This window comes from Trichomonas vaginalis, chromosome I (genome assembly GCF_026262505.1).
Source record: "Trichomonas vaginalis G3 chromosome I, whole genome shotgun sequence".
In the NCBI taxonomy this organism is placed as follows: Eukaryota; Parabasalia; order Trichomonadida; family Trichomonadidae; genus Trichomonas; species Trichomonas vaginalis.
In genome coordinates, this window is record NC_067203.1 from 20,398,293 (window position 1) to 20,424,146 (window position 25,854).

The window sequence follows — 25,854 nt, forward strand, 5'->3', positions numbered from 1 at the left end:
GATGCACTTACGCCCCTATGTTATGGCATTCAATTCAATTACGCTTCACACCAGTTGTCAAATTTTTGAATTAAAGTGAGATGGGCGTAGTTGTAATGGATTCTCAGTAAAGAAGCAAAACATTGAGATAAATTTTGAAATTTATGAAAGGGAAACTGGTAGTTTAAGCTGTTGAGATGTTGATGCTGCAAGAAGTGAAATAAAAACTATATTCTGACATCCTGACAAAAATTTTAGAATGGAATTTGAAATAAACCTTTATCAAAACGAGGAATTTAAAATTCCATTCCATTTGTGGATCACTCAAATTGGACAGGACATCAGACTTGAGTACAGAGATGAGAATTCAATTCCTTTCATAACTGATTTATTAAATTCGTTTCAATCAATTGCTGTACCAAGTAATTCAGAAAATAAACTCGAACTTAATGGCGTAGTATCACGTAAAATCGAATTTAAGGATTCTAAAGGTTTAACAAACTTTCTTTCCTTTTTATCCAAAGTTGTAAAGATGTTTCCAGATTCCCCATTCTCTTTTCAATTATCCCCTTTGAAGGAACAACAATCTAAAGACACAAAACAATACATTCCTCACGATTCAATCGAATTTAAAGATAATGTCGAATATTTCTTCAAATTTTTAGCTGAAAACGATGACGAATTCATGTGGCATAAATCTATTCCTATTACTACCGAAGATATCAATAATTTATTGCTATCAAAATCTTCTCACATTGCTTTCTCTGCTTTTGAGTTCGATGCGAAGTCATATCAATACTTAGTTACGAAATGTATTATCAAATCAGATTTAGAACAAAATTTCAAAAAATATTTAGAAATTAAAGATTTTTGGTCTAAAATTACGAAATTTCAATGGAATAATAATAAGAACTTACGAACATACGTTCAAGAAGTTGAAGGATCCCTTCAACAATGCAATATTAAGTCAAATGTAACGAAAGAAATTATATTTAACGTTTTGATTTCATGTATGTACTTTTTGAGCTGGTAACATTATTTACCAGCTCCTTTTACTTAGAAAATACTAACACACAGTTTTCTTTTTCAGATATGAGCAAATAATGTCTCAAAAACTGTTTAAATTAGCTCTTTTGTTTACCAAGAGTTTTATTTCAGGCAGTGTTGGTAACCAAATTTATCTTCATTCAGGAGAAAAAACAAATTCGAATTTTGCAGAATCTTTGATCTTCTGGAGCCTCCAGAACTTCACAAGCTCTTTTTCTGATCCAAGAGAGAACACTATGATCTTTTCCAACAAACTTTTCTTCACAGATGCAAGTATGAACTTATTAAAGAGATTTTGTCCAGCAGTTGCTGAAACTCTTCAAAGTTTTGATACACAATCACTTTCTTATGCTGCAACTTCTGTTTTGAGCTTCTTTGTCGAAACAAAATCTGATGATGACATAAAATTGTTACTTGTAACGATCGCATCGTGCAAGAAACCACTTATTTTCTTCCGTGTTCTTTTATGTACACTTCTTAATGAGGTTTCTGTCCTTTTAAACGAAACAAAATCAACTCAACGCCAAATTGAACCAATTATTGATGCAACTATTCAAAGAATAAATATGAGACTATTCCTTGCCAATGCAGAACGCTTGTTTGCATTCATGGAACCACTTATAATCAAATTTCAAGAATAAATTATTTTAATTTGTTTTTTTATTTAGTAATTCTTATTCTAATAACATAGAATTTTCTTTTTTGTACTCAATCATATCATAAATCTAATCAATTGCGTAATTACAATTTCTTTTTTGAATTTCTAATAAAATTTATCATAATTTTTAGGCCAACAAACACCAGATATGTATAGATTGAATGAATGCACCTTTTAATGTTTCGAACTTACTTATAATAATAACAATTTTATAGAGTGATTTTAATCACTTGTAACTAATTAAGTAATGGTTTTTATAAGATTAATTCTATGACAATGTATGCATATACAGCATATACTATATGATGGACTTAATTATAATGAATGGAAACAAAGTTACACATATGAAAAAGTAAGTTAAAAGATAAATACATTTTTTTTTTCTTTAATTTAAAATTTTTATGAGTGATAAGGTAATTGATCTTGTTCATAATTTTGAGTACATCGCAGAACATCACGAGATATTTATTGAAGATTGTAAACTGTTTACTGTATTTGGAGATGAAGAAATCGAAAAAATTTTGAAATTAACAAATTTATCTCCAAATGAATTTATTAGTCTTATTCGACACATCCCTTCAACAGTTAACGAAGATAAAGCATATATTCATCTCCTTAATGCAAATGTTTCTTTAAACAATTTCAAAGAAGCAATATCAATTCTTACTGTAATAAAAAAAAAGATGAAATTTCAATTATTCAATAATATTATTCCAATCTTAATCGAAAAATACAACAAGTTGATTGAATCAACGAAAACAATTGATAAACTACAATCTGAACTTAATAATGAAAAGATTCAAAATCAAAAAAGTCGAAATCAAATCAATTCACTCATCACACAAATCAACGATAAAGAAGCACTAATATCAAAAATTTCTCAAGAAAACAACAATCTTCGGAATGAAAACAACAACTTCAAGAAGCAAAATTGCGACTTAAATAAAAAAATTAATGATGTTTTATCTCATTGCGATAAAATAATTTATACGAATTCAAACTATAAGAATGAGATCAAAAAGAAGGATGAGGCTATTATACAAATTACATATGATTTGGACAAACAAAAGAAGAAAATAAGCAAACTACATTCAGAAAATCATCGGCTTAAAGACATATCAAATCATCCAAAATTTATCAATCAGGAATTGAAAGATTTAAGAGATTTGGAAAATGTTTACAACTTCATTGATGATCTTACGAATAATTATGGAAAACAAAAATGTATTTTAAAATCATATATTAAAGCATTAGGAGAATTGCATGAAGATGAGACTGGATTTACATCACTACATTTAGCATGTCAAAAGGGAAATTTCAATTTAGTTAGATATTTTATTGAATGTGATTGTGATATCGAAGTAAAGAATAACAACGGATGTACTCCATTAATATTGGCATCATATTGGAATCAGCTTGTTATTGTCAAGTATTTAATTTCTATTGGTTCGAATATTGAAGCGAAATCAAAAGGTGAAAATACACCTCTTATTGCGGCAGTATTAGGGGGTAACATTGAAGTTGTTAAATATCTTATTTCCATTGGTGCAAATAAAGAAGCAGTGAATAAAGAAGGAAGAAATTCACTCATTGAGGCATCAATAAATGGAAATTTGGATTTAGTTTATTATCTAATATCGATTGGAATTAATAAGGATGTAATTGATAACAATGGCTATTCATCAATCATATGGGCATTAGAAAAAGGGCATTCCCAAGTTGCTTATTATCTTGCGTCTGTTGGATCCTTTTTAGAAAACAAAGATTCAAATGGGAAAACAGCGCTAATTTTGGCCTCTGAAAAAGGTGATACTTTTTTTGTCCGATTACTTATGTCTAAAGGAGCAAATGTCGAAGCAGCAGATAAAAATGGAAAAACTCCTCTTTTATATGTATCTGAAAATAATAATATGGAACTTGTTAAATACTTTATCTCTATCGGAGCTAATATTGAAGCTAAAGATACAGATGGAAAAACTGCTCTCATATATGCATTAAAAAATGGCAACCAAGATATTGCCAAATTTCTTATCATCAACGGAGCTAATATAAGGGTCATAGATAAAAAACGGTATCGTGATATGAATAATTTCCTGAACACCGCTGCATAATTTTCTAGGTGCCACATTTTCTTGATAGTGTTTGGTATTATATAGGGTGTCCAAAGGTGTGTTTAGCACAAACCTGAATACTGCGAATAGAAATAAACAAGTTACATATATATAAAGTTTATTTAAATATAATCACCATTGGATTCAATCACGCGTTCGCAGCGATCGATCCAGGCTTGAAAGACACGCTTTAAATCATCATGAGAAAATTGCTCAAATTGCTCTCTTACAAAATTTTCAAGATCATCTGGACTCGCGAATTCGCGTCCTTCAGCTCTCTTTTTTAGCGTGCCGAATAAATAAAAGTCAGAGAGTGCAATATCAGGTGAATAAATTGGGTTTGGAACAACTTTGACATTGTTTTCCAACAAGTAATTCATTACCTTATGACTTTTGTGAACTCTTGAATTATCAAAATGAATTGCAAACTTTTGTTTTTGTTGTTTGGATTTCTCAAACTCATCAGAATTGATAATTTGAGTAAGAACATTGTCAATTAGATACTGAGCATTCATCGTATTAGGTTTTTGAAGAATATCAATTGCGATGATGCCATTCACGCCCCAAAAAACCGACAACATCATCATTGGTGTGTTAATTTTTTTCTTCGGGAATGTTTGCGGATTTTCATCCTTCGGGATCCACATGATTTTGGCTTCTGTTGCATATTGAAACCAAGACTCGTCCCCTGTTACTAAAAAGCGAAACTTCTTGGATTGATACGCACCCAATATAGAGAGGAGCTCTTTCGAAGATTGGACTCTAGATTTTTTTTGAACTGAATTAAGGTTGTGCGGAACCCAACGTGTATACGCTAGTTTGTAGTTCAAATAATTGTGCAGATAATAACTGACTGTTGTACGTGGTATCTTTGTCATCTCCTCTATCCTTCTGACTGATGCTCTTGGGTCTTCATCTAGCGCTTGAAGAATTGCTTTGATTTTTCTTTGATCCGGCGATTTTTTGTCAATTTTTATGATGGGCGCCTTTTTGTTCATGAAGTGATACATCCTAACATGATACGTTACAGTGGAATAGCTAGGAGCATCCATACCGAAGCATTTTACCAATGTCTCGTAGATTTTTTTACAGTCTTTGCATTTTTTTGCAAGAGCGAGGATGTTTTCTTTATGATTCATTAAAAAAATGAAAAAAATCCCGCCAAAATTTCCCGCGAAACCGCCTCTTGTCTCAAAATTCATTTTATATCCCGGCATGGCGCCAAAATACAACATACTCATCATATACATATATTCATATTTTTTATTATATATTTATAATCAGCATATATCTCCTTTAATAGTCTCATATAGAGCGCTGTGCTAAACGCACCTTTGGACACCCTATATTTGATATATTGCCTAAAAAGAGATTTTTATTGTTCTCTTATCATAATCAAGAAAATTCCTCCAACTTTTATTTCCTGAAAATATAAATGGTGTTAATGTACCTTAGAATATTATATTATCAATTGAATAACATTGTCTTTGACTCTGAAACATTAATATTTTGGTCTGTATCACTCCATTTGTCAGAAATTTGAACATCCCATATCTTGTTATTATTTAATTGTAAAATAAATAGAAATTTTCCCTTCTTAACTAATGTTTAATATGAGCATACTATCAGGATTAGAAAAGTTCTATTTTTTTTCCATGTCAAAAAATGAAGGTCGAGTAAAGTTAAATAAATTTTATATGCAATTTATATTATTATTGTTATTTGAAAAATATAACAATGTTATTCAAATATATTATAAATCAGATCAATTGTGTAATTACAACATCTTTTTTTAAATTTACATTAAAATTTAGCATGTGTTTTATGACTATAAACATAATATATATGAATAAGCGTATCATTTGATGTTTCATATATCATTTAGGAATAAAAATTTAAATTTTATTGAGTGATTTTATCACTTGTAACTCATTTAATAATGGTTTTTATATGAATAATTCTATGACAATGTATGCATATACAGCATATACTATATGATGGACTTAATTATAATGAATGGAAACAAAGTTACACATATGAAAAAAGTAAGTTAAAAGATAAATACTTTTTTTTCTTTAATTTAAAATTTTTTATGAGTGATAAGGTAATTGATCTTGTTCATAATTTTGAGTACATCGCAGAACATCACGAGATATTTATTGAAGATTGTAAACTGTTTACTGTATTTGGAGATGAAGAAATCGAAAAAATTTTGAAATTAACAAATTTATCTCCAAATGAATTTATTAGTCTTATTCGACACATCCCTTCAACAGTTAACGAAGATAAAGCATATATTCATCTCCTTAATGCAAATGTTTCTTTAAACAATTTCAAAGAAGCAATATCAATTCTTACTGTAATAAAAAAAAAGATGAAATTTCAATTATTCAATAATATTATTCCAATCTTAATCGAAAAATACAACAAGTTGATTGAATCAACGAAAACAATTGATAAACTACAATCTGAACTTAATAATGAAAAGATTCAAAATCAAAAAAGTCGAAATCAAATCAATTCACTTATCACACAAATCAACGATAAAGAAGCACTAATATCAAAAATTTCTCAAGAAAACAACAATTTTCAGAGCGAAAATAACAATCTCAACAACCAAAATAACAACCTTAGGGATGAAAACAGCAGTTTAGCTCAGAATAATAGAGAAAAATTACTTTTAAAAAGAAAGAAATCAAAAAGAGGGATAATCAAATTGCTGAACTTACATTTGACTTGGATCAACATAAGTATAAAATCAATGAACTAAATTCAGAAACTCAAAAGCTTAATGAGAAATTAAACCATCCAAGATTTATCAATCAGGAGTTGAAAGATTCATGCGATTTGGAAAAAATCTCCAAAATCATTGAAATACTTATGAGTTCATTAAATCCAACATATATTCCTAAATCATTTATTAAAGGATTAGGTGAATTACATGAAAATTATACGGAATTAACATCCTTACATTTCGCATGTCAAAAGGGAAATTTCAATTTAGTTCGATATCTTATTGAATCCGGTTGTGATATCGAAATTAAAACAAACAATGGTACTACTCCATTAATATGGGCATCATATTGGAATTGTTGTAAACAGAAATTCATCAAAAGTGACACATCAGAAAAGCTAAAATATTGAATTTTTGGAACTTTTGATAGAGCACGTTTTTAAATATTAATTAAAGTAAATGTATATTTTGTAAAGATTCTTTTTAATAAAAAAGTAAAATTTTGAAGAAGAACACAAAATCTTCTGAAAAATAATATCACATAAACTCATATTATTTTCTAATATATAACTATTTTATATAAAAATCAAATTCAATGATCTTAAAAGCGAAGGATAAACCTCAAAATTTACGAATATAATGAGTGGAATATAATGCTTATCTATCATAAAACCATATGAAATATCAATTTTTGCTTTACGCCTAATTTTTGACGACAATTAGCAAAAAATGTTAAATGTTAACACTCAGTCCATTTGAATATGAAAAATAAAATTGACTTTGATTAAATGTTTTTATTTATCATGCAATTCTTCTTGCGACCAAAGATTTGAATAAAAGTTCAAAAAATAAGATAGCTTAAAAAATAATATACGGTAGTGTTTACTAATAGATGAATAGTATATAAATTCTATTAAAATGGATTTGATCCAAAAAAATATAAAACCAAAAATAATTGTTATAATTTAAATGAAGAAGTAATTTAAAACGATTTTATTTATGATCAAATTTTATATATTTTTTTGGATCAAATCCATTTTAATAGAATTTATATACTATTCATCTATTAGTAAACACTACCGTATATTATTTTTTAAGCTATCTTATTTTTTGAACTTTTATTCAAATCTTTGGTCGCAAGAAGAATTGCATGATAAATAAAAACATTTAATCAAAGTCAATTTTATTTTTCATATTCAAATGGACTGAGTGTTAACATTTAACATTTTTTGCTAATTGTCGTCAAAAATTAGGCGTAAAGCAAAAATTGATATTTCATATGGTTTTATGATAGATAAGCATTATATAGGTCAGGTGAGTGGGGCCTCCAGGCACTTCGTGCCCTCTAGCCCTGAAGATGTTTAGTATAACTTTGTCCGGACAAGTAAGGGTCTATCGTCGCTACAGGAAAAGTTACAGGCGTTCCAAGGAAGTATACTTTGAGAAGCCTTCTTCTGGGTCGAAAACATTATATAATGTTTCGCTTTTCACAAATTATATATGTTTTCATGTTTTGTCACTTTTCTGTCACTTTTCAGGAAAAAACATTTTTATTATATATAAATGAATTTTACAAAACCACCGTTACCCTTCTTTGGAAATAAGAGTAGATGTAAAGATATTCTATTGAGAGAACTTAAGAAACTACCGAATGGTCTAACATTTGTAGATTTGTAACGGTGGTTTTGTAAAATTCATTTATATATAATAAAAATGTTTTTTTCCTGAAAAGTGACAGAAAAGTGACAAAACATGAAAACATATATAATTTGTGAAAAGCGAAACATTATATAATGTTTTCGACCCAGAAGAAGGCTTCTCAAAGTATACTTCCTTGGAACGCCTGTAACTTTTCCTGTAGCGACGATAGACCCTTACTTGTCCGGACAAAGTTATACTAAACATCTTCAGGGCTAGAGGGCACGAAGTGCCTGGAGGCCCCACTCACCTGACCTAAGTAGACTGGACTTTGAGAGACTCTTTAGAAACTTTAGACGTTTTACATAACCATCCATGCTTTTACTTTACATCCGATAAAAGTGGTTTGGAAACCGTTATGAGATGGTTAGAGGACATACATGACTATGAGTTTAGATATGACAAGATAGAATATGAGAGAGGTCCTATAAACCGGAGAAAGTGTCATAACAAAGAAATTTTACTAGTAAGTAAATGTGGTTTGAAATAGGACTACTTGTTTTAGGTTTTTTCCATTGTGTCATTTATTTCTTTGACGTGGCAGAAAAGTACAGAGAATATGAAGATGAACCAATGCCTGCAAATGTCCAGTATATGTACTCGTAAGAGATATTTTTATCTAATATTAAATGGACGCACAGAACTTAGCGAATGCACAGCAACCTGGACAACCAAACCCAGAGAATATTCCAAATGAAGTTAGAATACAAACTGCAATGGCAAACTATGGTCAAGTGCCAACAGATGTACAAATGCAAACTGCCATGTCAAATGACGCTGCGTTAGGTTTGCCACCATGGTATGCAAATATGAGATGGAAAGAGTTTTATACAAACCCTGAAGTGGGATATAAACAACTTTATGCAGATGACGCGAACACAGGAGTTGACCCAGAATATGTTTTCTACCAGAGGAGAAACAGAATGTATGAGCTCCAGTTAAAGAATGCTATGGAACTCAACAGGAAACGTAAGACTAGGTGGACATTAGATTTTTACATATAGTAAAATGGGTTTCTTCAGTAGTATTGGAAACTTCTTTCGAAATGTTGGAAGAGGTATATGGAATGGAATAAAAACCGTAGGAAGAGGAATTTGGAACGGAGTCAAAAATATTGGTAAAAGGGTAGGTCAGTTTGTTGGTATTATACCTAAAGACCCTGAACCAGAAGAACAAGCTCCTGTCATACAACAGCCTGAACCTGCACCACAGTCTAGTTGGCAACCAAATCCAACACCTCAACCGTATTAAAAAATTATATTTTTACCGTTCGATAGTAGTTGTATATGAAACTAAGTTCTAAGTAAAACGCATGGTATAATGGAACTATTCTCTTTCTTCCATCTGTAGTAAACCATACTTGAAAGTCTGAAATACTTCCACTTGGTGGTTCATATAGCTTTGTAGGTTTTTCGTAAAAGTCATTTGCCAAGCATAAAAAAGAGTTTTGTGCACCAGAAAATGAAGCATGAACTATAATAGCATCTGAGTCGAAAACATTTTCATATGTTCCATTAGGGTTTTCGACTTCATAAAAGTCCGGGTGTACTGGATATTCTGCAGGCTGATTTAACATCCTCATAAATCTATACCATGCCAAGTTGTTATATTTTGTAGAAATATAAACGTTTTCTCCAAGGTCTTCTATTCTATTGATTTTAACAGTTGCATTTTTCCTGTCATATATAATATCGAGATGGTACTCTCCTTCGTCAATGTTATACTGGTTTGCATATTCGATATAGATGTCGTTTATTTTTTTTGAAAAGCTTGAAGAGTTGTTTCTAAGTTTACAAGCAAACTAACTTGTAAAAGTTTTCCCTGTTCAAATTTCTCATACATACGTTTTTCTTTGTTATAGTATCGAACTTCAAAACCGACCGTAAATGGGAAACCATGTATGGCTTCTGAAATGAACTTCATTCTACGAAAGCCAATAGCTTTTGTGACAGATGGGTCTCTTAACCATCTTAACGGGTAGTCAAAACGATAGCCTTCATGCTTTACGGTCTCTGTCTCAAACTTTTGACCGACATTCGTAAAAAGTTCATCTAATGGTTTAGTTGTAGCAACTCTTGAATTTTCTTTTTCTATTGAAAGCATATTTTATCTAGAATAAAAATGTCAAATGAAACAGCGTCTATGAGAGAAATACAACACAACCGACAACTCATTATACAAGCTCTAAATAAGAACACAACAAACTTTTCAAACTATTCTAAGATATCTGAGTCATTGAAAGAAGGAAATTTAAAACTGACAATAAACCCAATGACAGATGAGTTTCTGTTTCAAGACAATAAGAACCATACTGTTTGTATAAATCCAACAAAAGGAACTTTAAACGAGAAACCTATATCTGAACTTCTTTTGAAAGCAGATGTTGACAACAAAGCTGACAAAACATATGTAGACGATGCAATAGCAAAAGAAGAAGAAAGAGCTAACAAAGCTTATGCAACAAAAGAACATACTCATCCTGAACTAGCAGACAAAACATATGTTGACAATAAAATGTCAAGTGAAGTGACAAGAGCTGAAAACGAATATTCTAAAAAGACTCATACACATACCATTGCAAATATTGCAAACTTACAAGAAACCTTAAACAGGAAAAGTGACGTTGGACATACACATTCTATATCTGAAATAACAGACTTAAACGTTAGCCTTGAAAAGAAAGCAGATAAAACATATGTTAACGATGAGTTAGCATGTGTGGCTAGTAAGTTAGAGAAGAAAGCAGATAAGGAATATGTGGATGAAAAAGATAACGAAATGAAAGAAAGGGTTGACTGGTACCATGAATGGACATCGAAGATTTTAAAAAGTAAAGCCGATACAGGATGGGTTTCAGGATGTTTAGACCTTAAAGCGGATAAAACATATGTTAACGATGAGTTAGAGAAGAAAGCAGACAAGAACCATACACATACAAGTTTTACAACTGTTGGTATAGAAAGTATTGAAGGAACGGTTGAAGAACCTGATGGGGATGTATTATATTGGAAACCTCCTAACTTTCCACAAGGTTTAACATCGGATGACGACATAACGACGATGAGAAACATTAGATGTAAAGATGTTTATGTCATGAAGGATGAAAATAACGTTAAATTCACTGCTCAAGATTTATATGAGAAGAAAGCAGACAAAACAGAGCTTCAAACATTAAAGACGGAAATACTTCAAACATTATATCCTATAGGCTCTATTTATACGTCAATGAACTCTACCAGACCAGAAACAGTACTTGGTTTTGGTGAATGGAAGCAGATTGTAGACAAATTCTTATACTGTGCTAGATATTCAAAGACGGCAGGAGGTTCGAAGAAAATTAAAGAAGCAAACCTTCCACCGCACACTCATACAGGAACGACAAACTTTTCTGGTGACCATAGTCACTCATTAAGAGACCATCCATTATACAACTCAGAGTATGAAGCTGGCAATGACGTTTTATCTCCAGATTATAACCATTCAGCAAAAAAGACTTTTCGACAAACTGAACCAGGAGGAAATCATTCACACACACATTCACACAATCCAACAGGCTTGGGTAAAGACTACATGCCACCTTACATGACAGTTTACGCATGGTATAGAATTGCTTAGTCGTCATTTTCAACTTCTTTAGCATATTCGTCAGGAGTTGTCTTATATTTGTTAGGAACTGTCTTTGAAAGTATACCACCTTGAACTTTGACAAGTTTGAAACGAGGTCTGGCAATAGTAGTTTTATCTTCTGCTTGCAGTGTGTACATTTTGCCATGTTTGCCTAAAACTTCATAATATTCTCTTGTATACTTTCTTCTATTTTTACGAACACGAATGTGAGTACCTGTCGAGTTCCCATTGTTGTCATAGTCAATAGTATTTTCATATGGGTCGCGTTTAGGTATTTCTATTTTTACTTTGTCACCTTTCTGAAGTTTGAAGCCCGGCATTCTTTCTTGTTTGTCTCTTTTGACTAAATTATTAAATATATAGTCTTTCTCTAAGTCAGGGTTGTTTTTCATTTCTTCGGGGAGTGGTTTCCCAAACCTTTTTGTTTACGGCTATTGTAAATATTTAAAACTTGTCTCATCTTTGCCATGGAGAAGTGTCTATATTTGTCGTCATATGACATTTCATTTGCTTCACCACCTTGTGGTTGGTTTAAGTCTCTTAACATTTTTATACAACCGTCAATGACACCAAGAGCAGAATGGTTTTGGTCGACAATGAAATATTGGTTTACATTTTTTGAACGCAGATAGTTTTTTACATCGTCTGATTTGAAAGAACTTTCACAGTCAGATGTCAGTTTTGTTGGATGGTATTTGTCAACAAATATTGTCAAAGCTGCTAAGATATCTAAAATATTTTTGGACTGTAATGGTATGGCTTCACAGTATCTTGTGTTTTGACCGACAAATATTAGCCAGTATGGTGGTCCATCTTCTCTATACCTCGGAATGTTTTCCAAGATATCCATAAACCAAGCATTTGGTGTTGAACTAAAGATTTTTACCATGAGTGCTTTCTTTGTCGCTTTAGAAACATAGGGTCCTTGTTTGGATTCGTCATTTTTTAACCCATAAGAAATGGGTTTATTTGGCGCGTTAGCAGGAGTTGCATCCAGATTTTTACCCGCAGTGGGAACAATAGCCAGAGGTGTATTTGGAGTTGGAAGGAAGATTTTGAGTACATTAGGTATACTTAAAGAGAAAGCACAACCTATTATACAAACTGTACAGAAAGGTTGGGATGTAGCACGAGATGCAACAAATCTTATTCCAAATCCTGAAACAAGAGGAAAAGTTCAAGGATGGATGGACAATGTAGGAAGACAAGCAGGAAACTATTATAACAAAGCAAATGACTACTATAACCAAGCAGGACACTATATGGACCAAGGTGAAAGATTCTTTAACAGAGGATATAACCATGCACAACAATGGGTAAACAATAACCAACCGCAACCACCTCAAACGTGGGGAATGTAAAGTTTTTTACTGAGATGAAATGAACAATACAGCATTGAGACAAATGGGTTCAAGATGGATTTGTCGGCTTCCAGCAGTTACACAACGTGTTTGTCAAGTTCTTCCTATACCTCAGGAAGTTTTAGACCGACTTAAAAAACAACAACAACCAGTTGAAAACAAACCAAACTAAAATTTTTACTGAGATGAAATGACCGAAGAAGTTGAAACGGTAGATTTGACACCACAAACAAAAAGTTCAGAACCATTGTCAAAACCTGTCAAAGAACTTACAGATGAAGAGAAAAATTCAATAATAGAAAGTGCCAGGTCTGGAAATACAAACCCTAACTACAAAGTCACTTTTCATAAAAATGGAACGGCAAGTATCTCAAAAAAGAAACAGACTCTCACAAATAAAATATTGAAGTCTGAAGGAGCTTTCGAGACAACAGATGGAAAAGTTTACTTCACTGACCAACAGTTCATTATAGAACATCTCATTGACTTAGAGTCGAAATATTCTAAACTTTACAACAAACACAAAAAGTTGAAAGGAAAACAAAAACAAATGGCATATGATATTTATGAAGATGTTGACGACACAACTATTCCTGCAAGTGAAGTAAAGTCAAAGGAACCGGAAAGTGACGAAAAACCGATAGAAGAAGAAAAACCAAAAACTGAAGATAAACCAAAACCAAAGTTTAGTTTCCAAACTAAACCAAGTCAACCTTCATTAGCTGGTATGGGTTGGCGTCAAAGACTTATGGTAGCGGGCGGTTATGTAAAGTAAAGAGAAAAAAATATTTTTTTATTTTATTTGAAATGTACGCTGAGTTTGTTGGAGAAGACCGTTGGGAAACTTGTTTGTTAGATGAGAAATATGAAATGGCATACCATTTTAAAACAATATATTTTTACATATATTAAATGCTTCAGGTTGAAAAACAAAGAACAAAAGTAGCAGATACAAAACCGTTAGACTATATCTTTACAAATGCTGGTAGGACTATATCAGATGAAGAAATTTCATCCCGAGCTTACAGGTTTGACTATCCAATTCGTTGGCTTCAAAGTCCTTCAGATGCAAAGGCAATAGGATTTAGAAGAGTTTTGTTTTCAAATAGAACTAACGCGTTTATGTTCGCAGTATATTTTCATGGGCAGTATAAAGGTTCTGATGGTCTTATAGACAAATTTGATGAAATGAGGATCTTTACAGTTCGTTCAGACGAAAGTCTTGAGAAAACTCTAAATGACTTTCAAACTCAAATGAACAAATACTATTGGGAATTTCAAGAAAAATACGACTCTTTACTAAATGGAACATACTATCTGAAACTAGAATATGACAAGATGAACTCCACCGTTTCATTTCAAAAGATTGAAATTAACCCTCCAAGAGATACAGAGTTTTTATTTTGGGGAGTAGACAAACGTTCTTGGGCACAATTTCTTCGGTTACTAAACCAGAACGAACCATTACCACCAGATGGTCCATTTCAATTTATACATCCACCAGCAGATTTGACAGTTTATAGAAACGTGTTTGACCCTCAAAATGTTATGTGTCATGCAAGTTTCAGTTCAAGCAACAATAGTTTTCTATGTATTGGTAAGGACGTTTATGACTTTGCTTCTAAATTCTACGAACCACCTAGTAACAGTTTCTCTGACTTTCAAGTTTGGTTCACAACAAATGGTGTGCAGCATATAATACCATTGTACTATGACTTTTATCTCGAATTGTCTTTCATATATAACTACGGAAAAGTGCTGAAAAAGTATTGAAAAATATATTTTAGGGTAGATGGTTTTTAGGTGTCACCAGGTCCCTCGGTCCCTCGGTCCCTCGGTCATTTTAACTTCTCTGAAAAAGTGTGACAACATGACATTTTGACAACAGTCCAGGAAAATGTCAAGACTTCTTCATCGTAAATGTTTTGAAGAACTGAAGGGGTCACCAGGTCACCAGGTCACTCGGTCACTCGGTCATTTTAACTTCTCTGAAAAAGTGTGACAACATGACATTTTGACAACAGTCCAGGAAAATGTCAAGACTTCTTCGTAAATGTTTTGAAGAACTGAAGGGGTCACCAGGTCACCAGGTCACTCGGTCACTCGGTCATTTTAACTTCTCTGAAAAAATGAGACAACATGACATTTAGACAACAACACAGGAAATAAACTTCATCGTAAATGTTTTGTCATGAATTTTCCCGAAATAAAAAATATAGTTGGTTTTTTTAAAAAAATATTTTTTATTTTTATTGTAAGAACTGAAATGACAGTCGAAGCAAAAACGTTCACGAACAAATCTAATGGCGAAACATTCACAAAAGGCACCTATAACGGTATTGAAGTCTTACGTAGAGACAAGGATGGTTATATAAATGTAACAAATATGTGTCAGCAGTTTAGGAAAGACTTTAGAAAGTTGTTGGAAAATAAGTCCTGGGAAGAGTATTATAAGGCATTTTGTGAAGAATATAGCAACCGCCGGAATTCCGGCGGTTGGTTTTTATACAAAATTCATGCAGGAATTCCTGATGAAATCAAACAGGTTAGAGGAACGTATGCAGACCCAAGACTTATAAACTATATAGCAATCTGGGCTTCTCCAAAATATTGCATAGCAGTTGGAAAAATTATGGACTCCATAGACAAGAAAGTTCATGAGAAATTAGATGAAGAAGAACTTGAAGATACAGTAGAGAATGCTAAACCTTTGTTCGAACAAGAAGTTAGAAAAAAGTGCGAAAAACAATTTGAACATGAACATGAGATGTGTTATGGTTATAAAGATTCTCCATACGAACTAGACCAATGGGAACAAGAAGATTTAAAGAGAGAATTTAGAGAATATGAACTCGCTAAGATAGCATTAGAAGCTGCAGAAAAGAAGTTAAAAGTTTGGGGTCGTTTTGTACAAAAATATTGTGAGTAAATGAACCATTTATTTTTATTGAATTCGGCAAAAATATATTTTAGGGTAGATGGTTTTTAGGTGTCACCAGGTCCCTCGGTCCCTCGGTTAAACGAACTTCTCTGAAAAAATGAGACAACATGACATTTAGACAACAACACAGGAAATAAACTTCTTCGTATATGTTTTGTCAAACATGAACGTACATGTTTTGTCACCCGTTGAATTTTGTATAAAAAGCAACCGCCGGAATTCCGGCGGTTGGTATATTCTTCACAAAATGCTTGTTTTGTCAAGACTTCATCGTATATGTTTTGTCATGACTTCTTCGTATATGTTTTGTCATGACTTCTTCGTATATGTTTTGTCATGACTTCATCGTACATGTTTTGTCAAGACTTCTTCGTACATGTTTTGTCATGACTTCTTCGTATATGTTTTGTCACCCGTTGAATTTTGTATAAAAAGCAACCGCCGGAATTCCGGCGGTTGGTATATTCTTCACAAAATGCTTGTTTTGTCATGACTTCATCGTATATGTTTTGTCACCCGTTGAATTTTGTATAAAAAGCAACCCGCTGTTTTCGGCGGGTTGGTATATTCTTCACAAAATGCTTGTTTTGTCAAACATGAACGTACATGTTTTGTCATGACTTCATCGTATTCTTTCACCCGTTGAATTTTGTATAAAAAGCAACCGCCGGAATTCCGGCGGTTGGTATATTCTTCACAAAATGCTTGTTTTGAGGTCGAGCCACTTTTGGCTCCACCGTATTTTTCAACCAAAACTCATGAATTTTGACACTTTCACAAAAAACATAAAAAATAAAGTTAGTTTTTTTAAAAAAATATTTTTTATTTTTATTGTAAGAACATGTTAGCAACAACAGCACCAAACTCTTTAGTCATGAACCCAACATCTATGTTAGTAGAGATGAAAAGCTTCATTCCTTCTTCATATACTTTCGAAACAGAAATCCAGAAGATAAAGCAGGAACTTTTAACAAGTAATTTAGACTGTAGTGCGAAAGATGAAACAAATGAACAGTATCTTTATGAAATGCAGGACCTGGTGGAACATCTACCTAAACTTCCTGAAATACAACAACAAAAGCTCACTATTCCTGAATTCGATGAAATTGAAGTCAAAGCAACTGACTCAGTAGAAATAAAGAAGTTCATACGTAAGGTAAACTATGAGTTTCTTGGATTTCATTGCAACCACAAAGATTGCGATATGGTATATTTCATTGACATATATAAATCTGGGGAGTTTAAGACCTACGACAACTTTGTTTCGTTAGTTGCAAAATGTGTATGGCAGATAAGAGATAAAGATAGAAGAGGTAAAGTATGGAATGAACAGATAAAACCCGCAACTTTTGAGTTAAAGAAAACCATTTACGCCTTAGTTGTTTTAGCAGGTAAGGTTTCAATGTACAATGCTAAAATGAACCCACAATGTTCAAAATGTAAAGCAGCAATGAAGAAATATAACTACTCCGTCAAAGAGATAGAACGTATGAGAAACGACTATGCTGACTTAAAGAAAGAAGCAGAGAAACCAGCAGAAGATAAAATGGACATGTTGACATTTCTAAACAAAAACTATCCAACAGCTGACGATTTCCTTCTATCTGACGTCAAGAAGAAATATAAAGAAACCTTCGGCATTGTTAAAACTTTTGATATCCTTCGTGAAGAAATAGAAGCTACAAAACTGTTTAAAGTCATGAACCATCACAACATATACCATGTAAAACGCTTGTGAAACATTTACGAAGAAGTCTATTTCCTGTGTTGTTGTCAAAATGTCATGTTGTCACCATTTTCAAAAAGATGTTAGTTGACCGAGGGACCGAGGGACCGAGGGACCTGGTGACACCTAAAATATATTTTTGCCGAGTAAAATGACCAAAAATCATGAGTTTCCTCATATGTTTGCTACCCTCGAAAAACCGAGGATAGAGATTCCGTACGAAAATCGTAAAAATTTGCGACCCAGACTTTTTTCGGGGTCGCCAAAACTCATGAAAATCGTAAAAAATTGCGAGTAGGGAAAAAAACCTGGTCGCCTAAAACTCATGAAAATCGTGAAAAAATGACCAAATTTCATGATATAACTGTTATTTTTTGACGAAGAGAACTTTTACACTTCGTAAAAAAATCCCTGAAATCGTGAAAAAATGACCAAATTTCATTATATAACTGTTATTTTTTTACCAAGAGAACTTTGACACTTCGTCAAAAATACACTATTTTTGTGTTATGAGTGACGAAGAGAACTTTTACACTTCGTAAAAAAATCCCTGAAATCGTGAAAAAATGACCAAATTTCATTATATAACTGTTATTTTTTTACCAAGAGAACTTTGACACTTCGTCAAAAATACACTATTTTTGTGTTATGAGTGACGAAGAGAACTTTTACACTTCGTCAAAAATACACTATTTTTGTGTTATGAGTGACGAAGAGAACTTTGACACTTCGTCAAAAATACACTATTTTTGTGTTATGAGTGACGAAGAGAACTTTGACACTTCGTCAAAAATACACTATTTTTGTGTTATGAGTGACGAAGAGAACTTTGACACTTCGTCAAAAATACACTATTTTTGTGTTATGAGTGACGAAGAGAACTTTGACACTTCGTCAAAAATACACTATTTTTGTGTTATGAGTGACGAAGAGAACTTTGACACTTCGTCAAAAATACACTATTTTTGTGTTATGAGTGACGAAGAGAACTTTTACACTTCGTCAAAAATACACTATTTTTGTGTTATGAGTGACGAAGAGAACTTTGACACTTCGTCAAAAAAATCCCTAAAATCGTGAAAAAATGACCAAATTTCGTGAATTTCCTTAAGATACAAAATAAAAAAATAAAGTTAGTTTTTTAAAAAATATTTTTTTTATTTTGTATGTAAGAACAGAAAATGACAAACACTGAGTTTGAAACAGTTAAAAAGATAGACAATGACACCAAAGTGGTTAGAATAGGTGATTTAAACGTAAGATACTCAAAGAAATACAAAAAATATTCTTTGTCAGACATTATATCTCCATCTGGAAAGAAAGCATTCGACTGGGTTAAAATTGCTTCAACTCAGAAAATTTTGACAAGAAATCCTGAGCTTATGATATCGGTAAGATTCTATGGAACTGCAGCATATCTTATAGACAAAAGTCTTATACCAATAGTTTTGTTATGGATTGACCCAGTTGTTGGATATAACTTCATAACATATGGTTCATTCGATACTGAACGTTGCAGTGAAGGCTTACTTTACATCGTTCAGAAACCGAAGGACTTCAATACAAAGAGATATAAGATAGGAAGAACATATAATATAACTCAAAGATATGACAGTATAGTCAATAGAGTTAAGGTTGTGTTCGTTAACGATATGAGAGCTGCTGAAACAGAACTACTTGAAAAGTTTGAGAAAATTTATGGTGCTCCCATAAAAGGTAAAGAAACGTTTGAAGTAGATGAGATAGGTAAAGCTATAAAATTATTTGACGAAGTTGCTGAAAAATACATGTAAAGCGTTTATTTTTGGTCTTTTGTGAAAGTCAGAAAATAACGCTAATTTTTTATAAAATATTTTTTTTATTTTGTATGTAAGGACAGATATGTCAACATCAGAGAACACAACAACTGCTATCGTTCATGAAGACATAAATGAAGAATATGAGTACATACAATATAACAAACAGTTACGTCTCATTCGTTCGGTCAAAGACGACATGTACCAGGTGCAAAGTATTTTGAATGCTCTTCGTTCTACAAAGCAAGCATATCATTGGTTTGAAAACCAGCAGACAAAAGAACTTTTAGAAGAATTTCCTCATATGTTTGCGACCCTCGGAAAACCGAGGGTCGAGATTCCGTACGAAAATCGTGAAAAATTGCCAAATGGTTTGAGAGGATATTATGTACATAGACTTCTTGTAAATGCTGTTGCAATGTGGGCTTCACCTCGTTACGCTTGTTATATTTTCATGATGTTAGATGAAATTCATAGACAAGAACGTGAAGAGATGGAAAACAAGCTTGAAGCAAAAGATGAAGTCATTGAAGCAAAAGACAAAAGCCTTCAGAAAAGAATACCACGTTCGGTACCAAAAGGAAAGGAAAAGAACTATAAGTATATGATTTATACTGAAGATATGGAAGACAGAGATATGGTTATGTTGCATTTAGTCAGAAGAAACAACAAAAGCTTTTACGACCTTGCTAAGATTTACAAATCTGACAGAAATTGGTTCTATCGCGAAAACTTACCGATTTCAATGACACCGAATGAAGATGTGAAACAAATAGTTCAAGATACGTTACCTCAAACACACTATGATATGAAAGGTTGTACAATACTTACCTTCAAAGAAGACTTACCGCTACTGAAAGAAAAAATAACAGAGTATTTTGACAACTTCAAACAAGCAGAGTAAATGCACTCTTTATTTTTCAAGCTTGACTTCAGATGGCTCAGGTAGCTCTATAAGGTCAATTGTCTTGTCAAATCCTTCTGGCATTCCGAGTCCTTCCTTCCGACATTCCAAGTCCTTCCTTCCAACAAGAAAAAAATTTCCCGACAACAGGAAAAAAATTTCCTTCCAACAGGAAAAAATTTTCCTTCCAACAGGAAAAAAATTTCCTGTTGTCCGTCCGTAAACCATTCAAATTTTCGAAAATTGAGAACTTTTTGGTCGAACGACAGAAAAAATTTTTCCTTCAGACAGGAAAAAAATTTCCCGACAACTGGAAAAAAATTTCCCGACAACTGGAAAAGTTTTTCCTTCCAACAGGAAAAGTTCTTCCATCCGACAGGACACAAACGAATGTCCGACGTACCACCAACCGAGTCCATTCCAAAGCCAGAAGAACCGAAAGCTGCAGCACCACAACAGACTAAGACTAAACACTTAGATTTTTTACGCTTGACTTTTTACAATTTGAACTTTGTTTGCGTAGATGTGAATTCTGAAAGAAGTATGAGGGTCTTGTATGACTTTGTACTTCTCCCATAGTTCATGTCTGTCAAACTTACCTGCCATGGACTCTTTCATAAGTTCCATGAAATCGTCTTCGGACAATCCGGGGAAAAGTACAATGTCAGTAAGTATTCTCTTTACATCCTTACTTAAACTCTTTGCTGTCTGTACACAAATGACAACTGAAATGTTAAAGTGTCTGAGCTTCTTAAGAATTCGACACATGTCTTGTTCTCTGTTCTTTAACAAAGGATGAGAAGCAAAGTCATCTAAGATAAGAAGACATCTATGAGGGTATGTCTTCCAATCGTAAGATTGCAATTTCTTCGAAATGTATTCTATCTCTTTCTGTTTGTTTCTGAAGTGTTCTTCTCTAATATTCTCTGCATTTCCTCATTTGGTCTTTAAACTTCGAATTTATATACTCATTTATAGCATTGTACTTCAAAACTCTTCTTTGGTACTTCTTTATCCAATCTAACAACTCAGAGTCTTTTATACATACTAACTTAGACTTCTTTATAATATCTTTGAACGAATTGACGGTTTGGTCAAATTGACCAGAAGTACTACAAATGACTACTAACTCATAGAATGGGTTCTTCTCATCTAGTTCTTGTTGTGCAGCCATTTTAAGATAAGTGAAAGTCTTACCCGACCCAGGTGGTGCAATTAACCTGTTATACCATTCTGAGCAAATAAGAACTTGTCATGTATGGGTTTTATCTGAGCATTTTCCAACTTCCTCTTGTTCTTATTTAAAACATTCTCAAATTTTTTGTCAATGTCAGCAAACTTTTTTTCTAACATATTTTTAGAAAAATTAAAATTTTTATCTTTTAGAAAATGTCTAGCGATTTCGCCATCTATATTCGAGACAAGCTTTTCGACAGCAAAACATCTGTCGACCATAAAATCTTACATAGTGTAAACAAGAAAGGTGAATTTGTTCTAAAGTTCTGTTTCTGGGAATATGACAAGAACCATAAAACATTAAGCAGAGAAGTCTTAAAATTTGTCAATGACAGACTTGTTGACAGAGATGACGCCTCTTGGAGAGATGAAGTCCAACAAAACTTCTTAGAATGCAAAGAAGACACATGCACTGTTCTTGAAGATGAAATAGAAAACAGAATAGAAGAGCTATTAAAGGACAAAGAACTTTTACAAAAATATGGTTCTGAGAAGTTTGACATAACTCCACCAGAAAAGAAGAAGAGAGAAAAGAAAGAAAAGAAAGTAGAAGAAGAGAAAAAAGAACCTACCAGTTCCAGAGAAAAAGAAATTTGACATGTAAAAATAAAATTTTATTTTTAGAACATTTCTGGGTCAATGTCAATGTTCTTCCTCTTTAGGAGTAAACACTGGCTTAGACTCTAAAATTTTTACCCAATTTACCTTGAACTTCAACTATCTTAGACTCATAATATTCATAGTCGTCTGCTTTCTTTGGTTCATAAGGTATAACAAGTTTGTATGCTTTGCCTTCTTTAAGGTTTGAGAACCTTCTGTCAAAACTTTCTTTGACTGCTAACAAACCTTCTATGTCTAAGTCTTCAAATTTCGCACCATTTTTAGTCACAATAGCAAACTTAACTGGTTGATGTTTCCAAACTTTGCTGAATGAAGACTTTTCAAAATGGTAGAAGTAAACATTCAAATATGTAATGGGTCTAGTTCTTCTTTAAGTCCTGACATGTACTTGTTTACTGAGATGAATTTTGCCATCTTTTTCTATCGGATAAAAAAAATATTTTTTTTTAAATTTACTCAGAAAAATTTTTCTTTGTATATACACCATTCTGAACATCTAAAAGACTTTTGACATTTGCCAAGAATGTTCGTTTAGACGCTGTCATATAACCATACTCTTGACAATATTGTTTATACGAGTCGTACAATGACCTTTCATCTAAACACTCAAAGTCAGTTTCATCTATGAACAGTTCATATACACTCTTGTTTGCTTCTAACAATGTTTGTCTCTCTTCGGTATGTGGAATTTGTCTTGGATTGAACTTTGAAATATCTAATGTCATAAAATATGAGAACAAGTGGTTGTAAAAGTCAGATGTCAAAGTTTCTGCTAAGTCGTCAAAATATTCTGTATCTTGCATATGAGCTTCTGACGTTCTGACAACTACATATCTTCTGTCAGAACTTTCTAACTTCATCGGAACAGCATTGTTTGAAACCATAATGAAATTTACAACATTTTCACAAACTCTTTGGTCTTTATATTTTCTTTCAACAACTCCAACTTTGTCTGTTATAAGACTCTTCAAAGCATCTGAGTTCAAAACTTTTGTTGTATCTATACTTTGAAGTTCGTTACATACTATAAGTTTCATATTCTCTATTGAAAAGTTAAACTTGCCACAGATGTTTTCTAAGTTTGTCATATTCGGATTCGAATAACCTTCTAACAGTTTGCATAAGATATCTGTAAAGAATGTGTTCTTACCTGTTCCTTGTTTTCCAATTATAATGAGAGCAGTTTCATTTTTAGCACTTGGATGTTGTAAGATGTTTGCAAACCAACATAAGATATACTCATAGACTCTTTCGTTTCCATTGCATATAATTTCTTTGACATGGTCTAACCAAGCTTCTATAACATTTTCTTTCCATTCTACTTGTTCGTATTTATATCCAGTGAAGATAGAATAGAAGTTTGGAGAAGGTGTATAGAACTTTATACCTCGAACTGAAAAATCTTCTAACTTTGACAATAAGATATCCCAAGCATCTAACATCTTCATGCCAACTTGTACGACTTTTATTTTCTTAAGTTTCTGTTTACATTCTTGTTCTGAAACTATTGTCGCTTTAGGTTTGTTAAAGACTACATCCCATTCTTTCATGACATAACATTCTGGGGCAGAGTCGACATAAATGACTAAACGTTTCAAATTCTCGACTGCTTTGTTATAGTCTCGAAATGGACACATATTTCTGAACGCTTGGAAGTCATAAAAATCTGAAACATCTATTCTGTACATTTTTATAAAAATAAAAAAAAATATTTTTTTTATTCTTGAGCTATTTGTTGCATTTGTTGCATTTGTTGTTCTTGAGCTATTTGTTGTTGAAGTTGTTCTTGTAATACAATACTTTCACCAGTTGCATCTTCCAATTCGAAACTTTCTGCCGTCATTGACAAATACATAGGACATAAAAGTTTTACAGGAACAAAGTTTGCGTCAACTAAGGTTAAGTTTATGTTTGCTAAAGTGTTTGAGTTTACTAAAGCTGAAAACTCTGCATTCGAATGAACAATAGGCAAACCAGCAGAGAAAGTGTTGTTTATACGCATAAGTATCTTTTGGTCATAGTAGTTTCTGTCGACATTCGAATAACACTTTGAACCTAAGTTTGAAACAATATATAAAATAGGTGTACTTAAAGTCAATGGAATAGACATTCCTTGTATGACACCTTTTCCTGTTATAGGAAACTGTTGGTAGTAAAAACCAGATATAAGTTTTGTATTATAGCTCATATTGTTTATAGTAAACTCAGTCGGACATCCAAACATAATGAAACCTGCTCTAGTTGCAGCACATGTTACACTCGTCCTTAAAGTATTAAATAAGTCAACAAAACCTGTTGGTGGTATATCTGAGTAAGTATCTTCAAAGGAGTATTTTTTACCATTCACAACAATAAAATCTTCTGGTGTCAAAAGAGCAAAACAAGCTTTAGTCGTCATTGTGTTTAAGGTTAGTTTACAATATCGTCCTTGAGGACTTTGTAAGTTTGTTGTTATAGAATTATATGACTCAGGGTTTTTAGTCGTAATAGTATAAACCATTGTGTCTTCTGCCATTTTACTTAGCAAATAAATTTTATTGAAATGTTGTGGTCGTCAAATATTTTTATAACGTCTGGGAAACTATACTTTAAGTTCAACGTTTCACCTCCTTTCATAACGTATATCTTGTCAATGACATTATATGAAACACCACAGCAACTAACGTCGGGTTCTATTTCTTTGATGTTTATATCGTCTGCCTCTGTCAAAAGTTTCAATAGTTCTTTCAAAACTTCATGAGGTGCAATGACATATGAGTTCACTTTTACAGGGTTGTGTTCGACCAAGTTTAACATTATACCTAAAGCTTGACAAATCTTCTCCTGAGTTTGAAGTTTGTCTTTCAGTTGTTGGTAGTCGTTTCGAATATCTGCAACAGAACTTAAGTCTCTGCTAACTTCAGGGTATGTTGGTTGTTCTTTTACAGGAACAATTGTTATACCATCTTGGTCTTCGTATGGTTTCCCCACTTCAACATCTCTTTCTTTGACATTGACAATAACACTTTGACTGTTTGTTTGAGTTGGTGAATTTAACTTCACATCTGCCACTGCCATTAAACCTTTTGAAACACTTACGCTTCTATTTTTCGGAAATGACATTTTACTTCGAATAAAAATATGGACGTATTCGAGTATCTCTTCGAATTGAAGCAGAACAAAGTTTACACACACAAACAATACAAATACATTGACAGAATAGTTCTTTACACAAACAATGGAAAATGTTATAGAATAGCAGTCTTTGCTGAACCAAAATATTTTCATAAAGCAAAGAAAGTTGGTATAACCGAAATGGTGAAAGTTCTTGAAGCAGACAAAAATATAACAACAAAACTTACAGATATTTCTAAAGGTAAGTTTATAATACAATATTATGTCAAAACTGGCGTACTGTCAATATTTGACGGAGAGA

The 25,854-nt window shown here is 32.5% G+C and overlaps 13 protein-coding genes and 2 pseudogenes across 15 annotated transcripts, besides 5 other annotated features; 9 read left to right on the forward strand and 6 right to left on the reverse strand.

Moving 5' to 3' along the window:
• Window positions 1–238: 238 nt before the first annotated feature.
• On the forward strand, window positions 239–1,667 carry TVAGG3_1019300 (GTPase activating protein, Rab family; the record flags this gene model as incomplete). The annotated part of the gene is made up of 2 exons (XM_001300440.1): window positions 239–989; window positions 1,057–1,667. The coding sequence occupies 2 exons, from the start codon at window positions 239–241 to the stop codon at window positions 1,665–1,667; spliced, it is 1,362 nt and encodes a 453-aa protein (XP_001300441.1).
• A 418-nt stretch (window positions 1,668–2,085) lies between these two features.
• Window positions 2,086–3,795, forward strand: TVAGG3_1019310 (protein ubiquitination; the record flags this gene model as incomplete). Its single annotated transcript, XM_001300441.1, has 1 exon — window positions 2,086–3,795. One exon carries the CDS (start codon window positions 2,086–2,088, stop codon window positions 3,793–3,795), a length of 1,710 nt encoding a protein of 569 aa, XP_001300442.1.
• A 42-nt stretch (window positions 3,796–3,837) lies between these two features.
• Window positions 3,838–3,865: a terminal%2Cinverted (terminal inverted repeat of Mariner transposon ID:TVAGG3_1019320).
• Window positions 3,838–5,141: a mobile genetic element.
• On the reverse strand, window positions 3,918–5,045 carry TVAGG3_1019330 (Mariner transposase; the record flags this gene model as incomplete). Its single annotated transcript, XM_051254747.1, has 1 exon — window positions 3,918–5,045. The coding sequence occupies one exon, from the start codon at window positions 5,043–5,045 to the stop codon at window positions 3,918–3,920; it is 1,128 nt and encodes a 375-aa protein (XP_051080321.1).
• Window positions 5,114–5,141: a terminal%2Cinverted (terminal inverted repeat of Mariner transposon ID:TVAGG3_1019320).
• A 746-nt stretch (window positions 5,142–5,887) lies between these two features.
• TVAGG3_1019340 (protein ubiquitination) lies at window positions 5,888–6,565 on the forward strand (the record flags this gene model as incomplete). Its single annotated transcript, XM_001300442.1, has 1 exon — window positions 5,888–6,565. One exon carries the CDS (start codon window positions 5,888–5,890, stop codon window positions 6,563–6,565), a length of 678 nt encoding a protein of 225 aa, XP_001300443.1.
• A 320-nt stretch (window positions 6,566–6,885) lies between these two features.
• Window positions 6,886–6,923: a mobile genetic element.
• A 2,681-nt stretch (window positions 6,924–9,604) lies between these two features.
• TVAGG3_1019360 lies at window positions 9,605–10,330 on the reverse strand (annotated as a pseudogene). Its single transcript has one exon. A coding segment is annotated over exon 1 (726 nt).
• A 453-nt stretch (window positions 10,331–10,783) lies between these two features.
• Window positions 10,784–25,854: part of a mobile genetic element that runs on past the window's edge.
• Window positions 13,235–13,387, forward strand: TVAGG3_1019380 (uncharacterized protein; the record flags this gene model as incomplete). The annotated part of the gene is made up of 1 exon (XM_051254748.1): window positions 13,235–13,387. The coding sequence occupies one exon, from the start codon at window positions 13,235–13,237 to the stop codon at window positions 13,385–13,387; it is 153 nt and encodes a 50-aa protein (XP_051080322.1).
• Window positions 13,406–13,990, forward strand: TVAGG3_1019390 (phage tail repeat-like family; the record flags this gene model as incomplete). Its single annotated transcript, XM_051254749.1, has 1 exon — window positions 13,406–13,990. The coding sequence occupies one exon, from the start codon at window positions 13,406–13,408 to the stop codon at window positions 13,988–13,990; it is 585 nt and encodes a 194-aa protein (XP_051080323.1).
• TVAGG3_1019400 (uncharacterized protein) lies at window positions 15,482–16,105 on the forward strand (the record flags this gene model as incomplete). Its single annotated transcript, XM_051254750.1, has 1 exon — window positions 15,482–16,105. A coding segment is annotated over one exon (624 nt), but the record flags the coding sequence as incomplete, so codon positions are not given.
• Window positions 16,998–17,687, forward strand: TVAGG3_1019410 (organellar and viral DNA polymerase type B; the record flags this gene model as incomplete). The annotated part of the gene is made up of 1 exon (XM_051254751.1): window positions 16,998–17,687. A coding segment is annotated over one exon (690 nt), but the record flags the coding sequence as incomplete, so codon positions are not given.
• Window positions 19,983–20,582, forward strand: TVAGG3_1019420 (KilA, N-terminal/APSES-type HTH, DNA-binding family; the record flags this gene model as incomplete). Its single annotated transcript, XM_051254752.1, has 1 exon — window positions 19,983–20,582. The coding sequence occupies one exon, from the start codon at window positions 19,983–19,985 to the stop codon at window positions 20,580–20,582; it is 600 nt and encodes a 199-aa protein (XP_051080326.1).
• TVAGG3_1019430 lies at window positions 21,066–21,935 on the reverse strand (annotated as a pseudogene). The gene has a single exon. A coding segment is annotated over exon 1 (870 nt).
• TVAGG3_1019440 (uncharacterized protein) lies at window positions 21,972–22,312 on the forward strand (the record flags this gene model as incomplete). Its single annotated transcript, XM_051254753.1, has 1 exon — window positions 21,972–22,312. A coding segment is annotated over one exon (341 nt), but the record flags the coding sequence as incomplete, so codon positions are not given.
• Window positions 22,892–23,887, reverse strand: TVAGG3_1019450 (uncharacterized protein; the record flags this gene model as incomplete). The annotated part of the gene is made up of 1 exon (XM_051254754.1): window positions 22,892–23,887. One exon carries the CDS (start codon window positions 23,885–23,887, stop codon window positions 22,892–22,894), a length of 996 nt encoding a protein of 331 aa, XP_051080328.1.
• On the reverse strand, window positions 24,157–24,549 carry TVAGG3_1019460 (uncharacterized protein; the record flags this gene model as incomplete). Its single annotated transcript, XM_051254755.1, has 1 exon — window positions 24,157–24,549. The coding sequence occupies one exon, from the start codon at window positions 24,547–24,549 to the stop codon at window positions 24,157–24,159; it is 393 nt and encodes a 130-aa protein (XP_051080329.1).
• On the reverse strand, window positions 25,230–25,496 carry TVAGG3_1019470 (protein of unknown function, DUF4106 family; the record flags this gene model as incomplete). Its single annotated transcript, XM_051254756.1, has 1 exon — window positions 25,230–25,496. A coding segment is annotated over one exon (267 nt), but the record flags the coding sequence as incomplete, so codon positions are not given.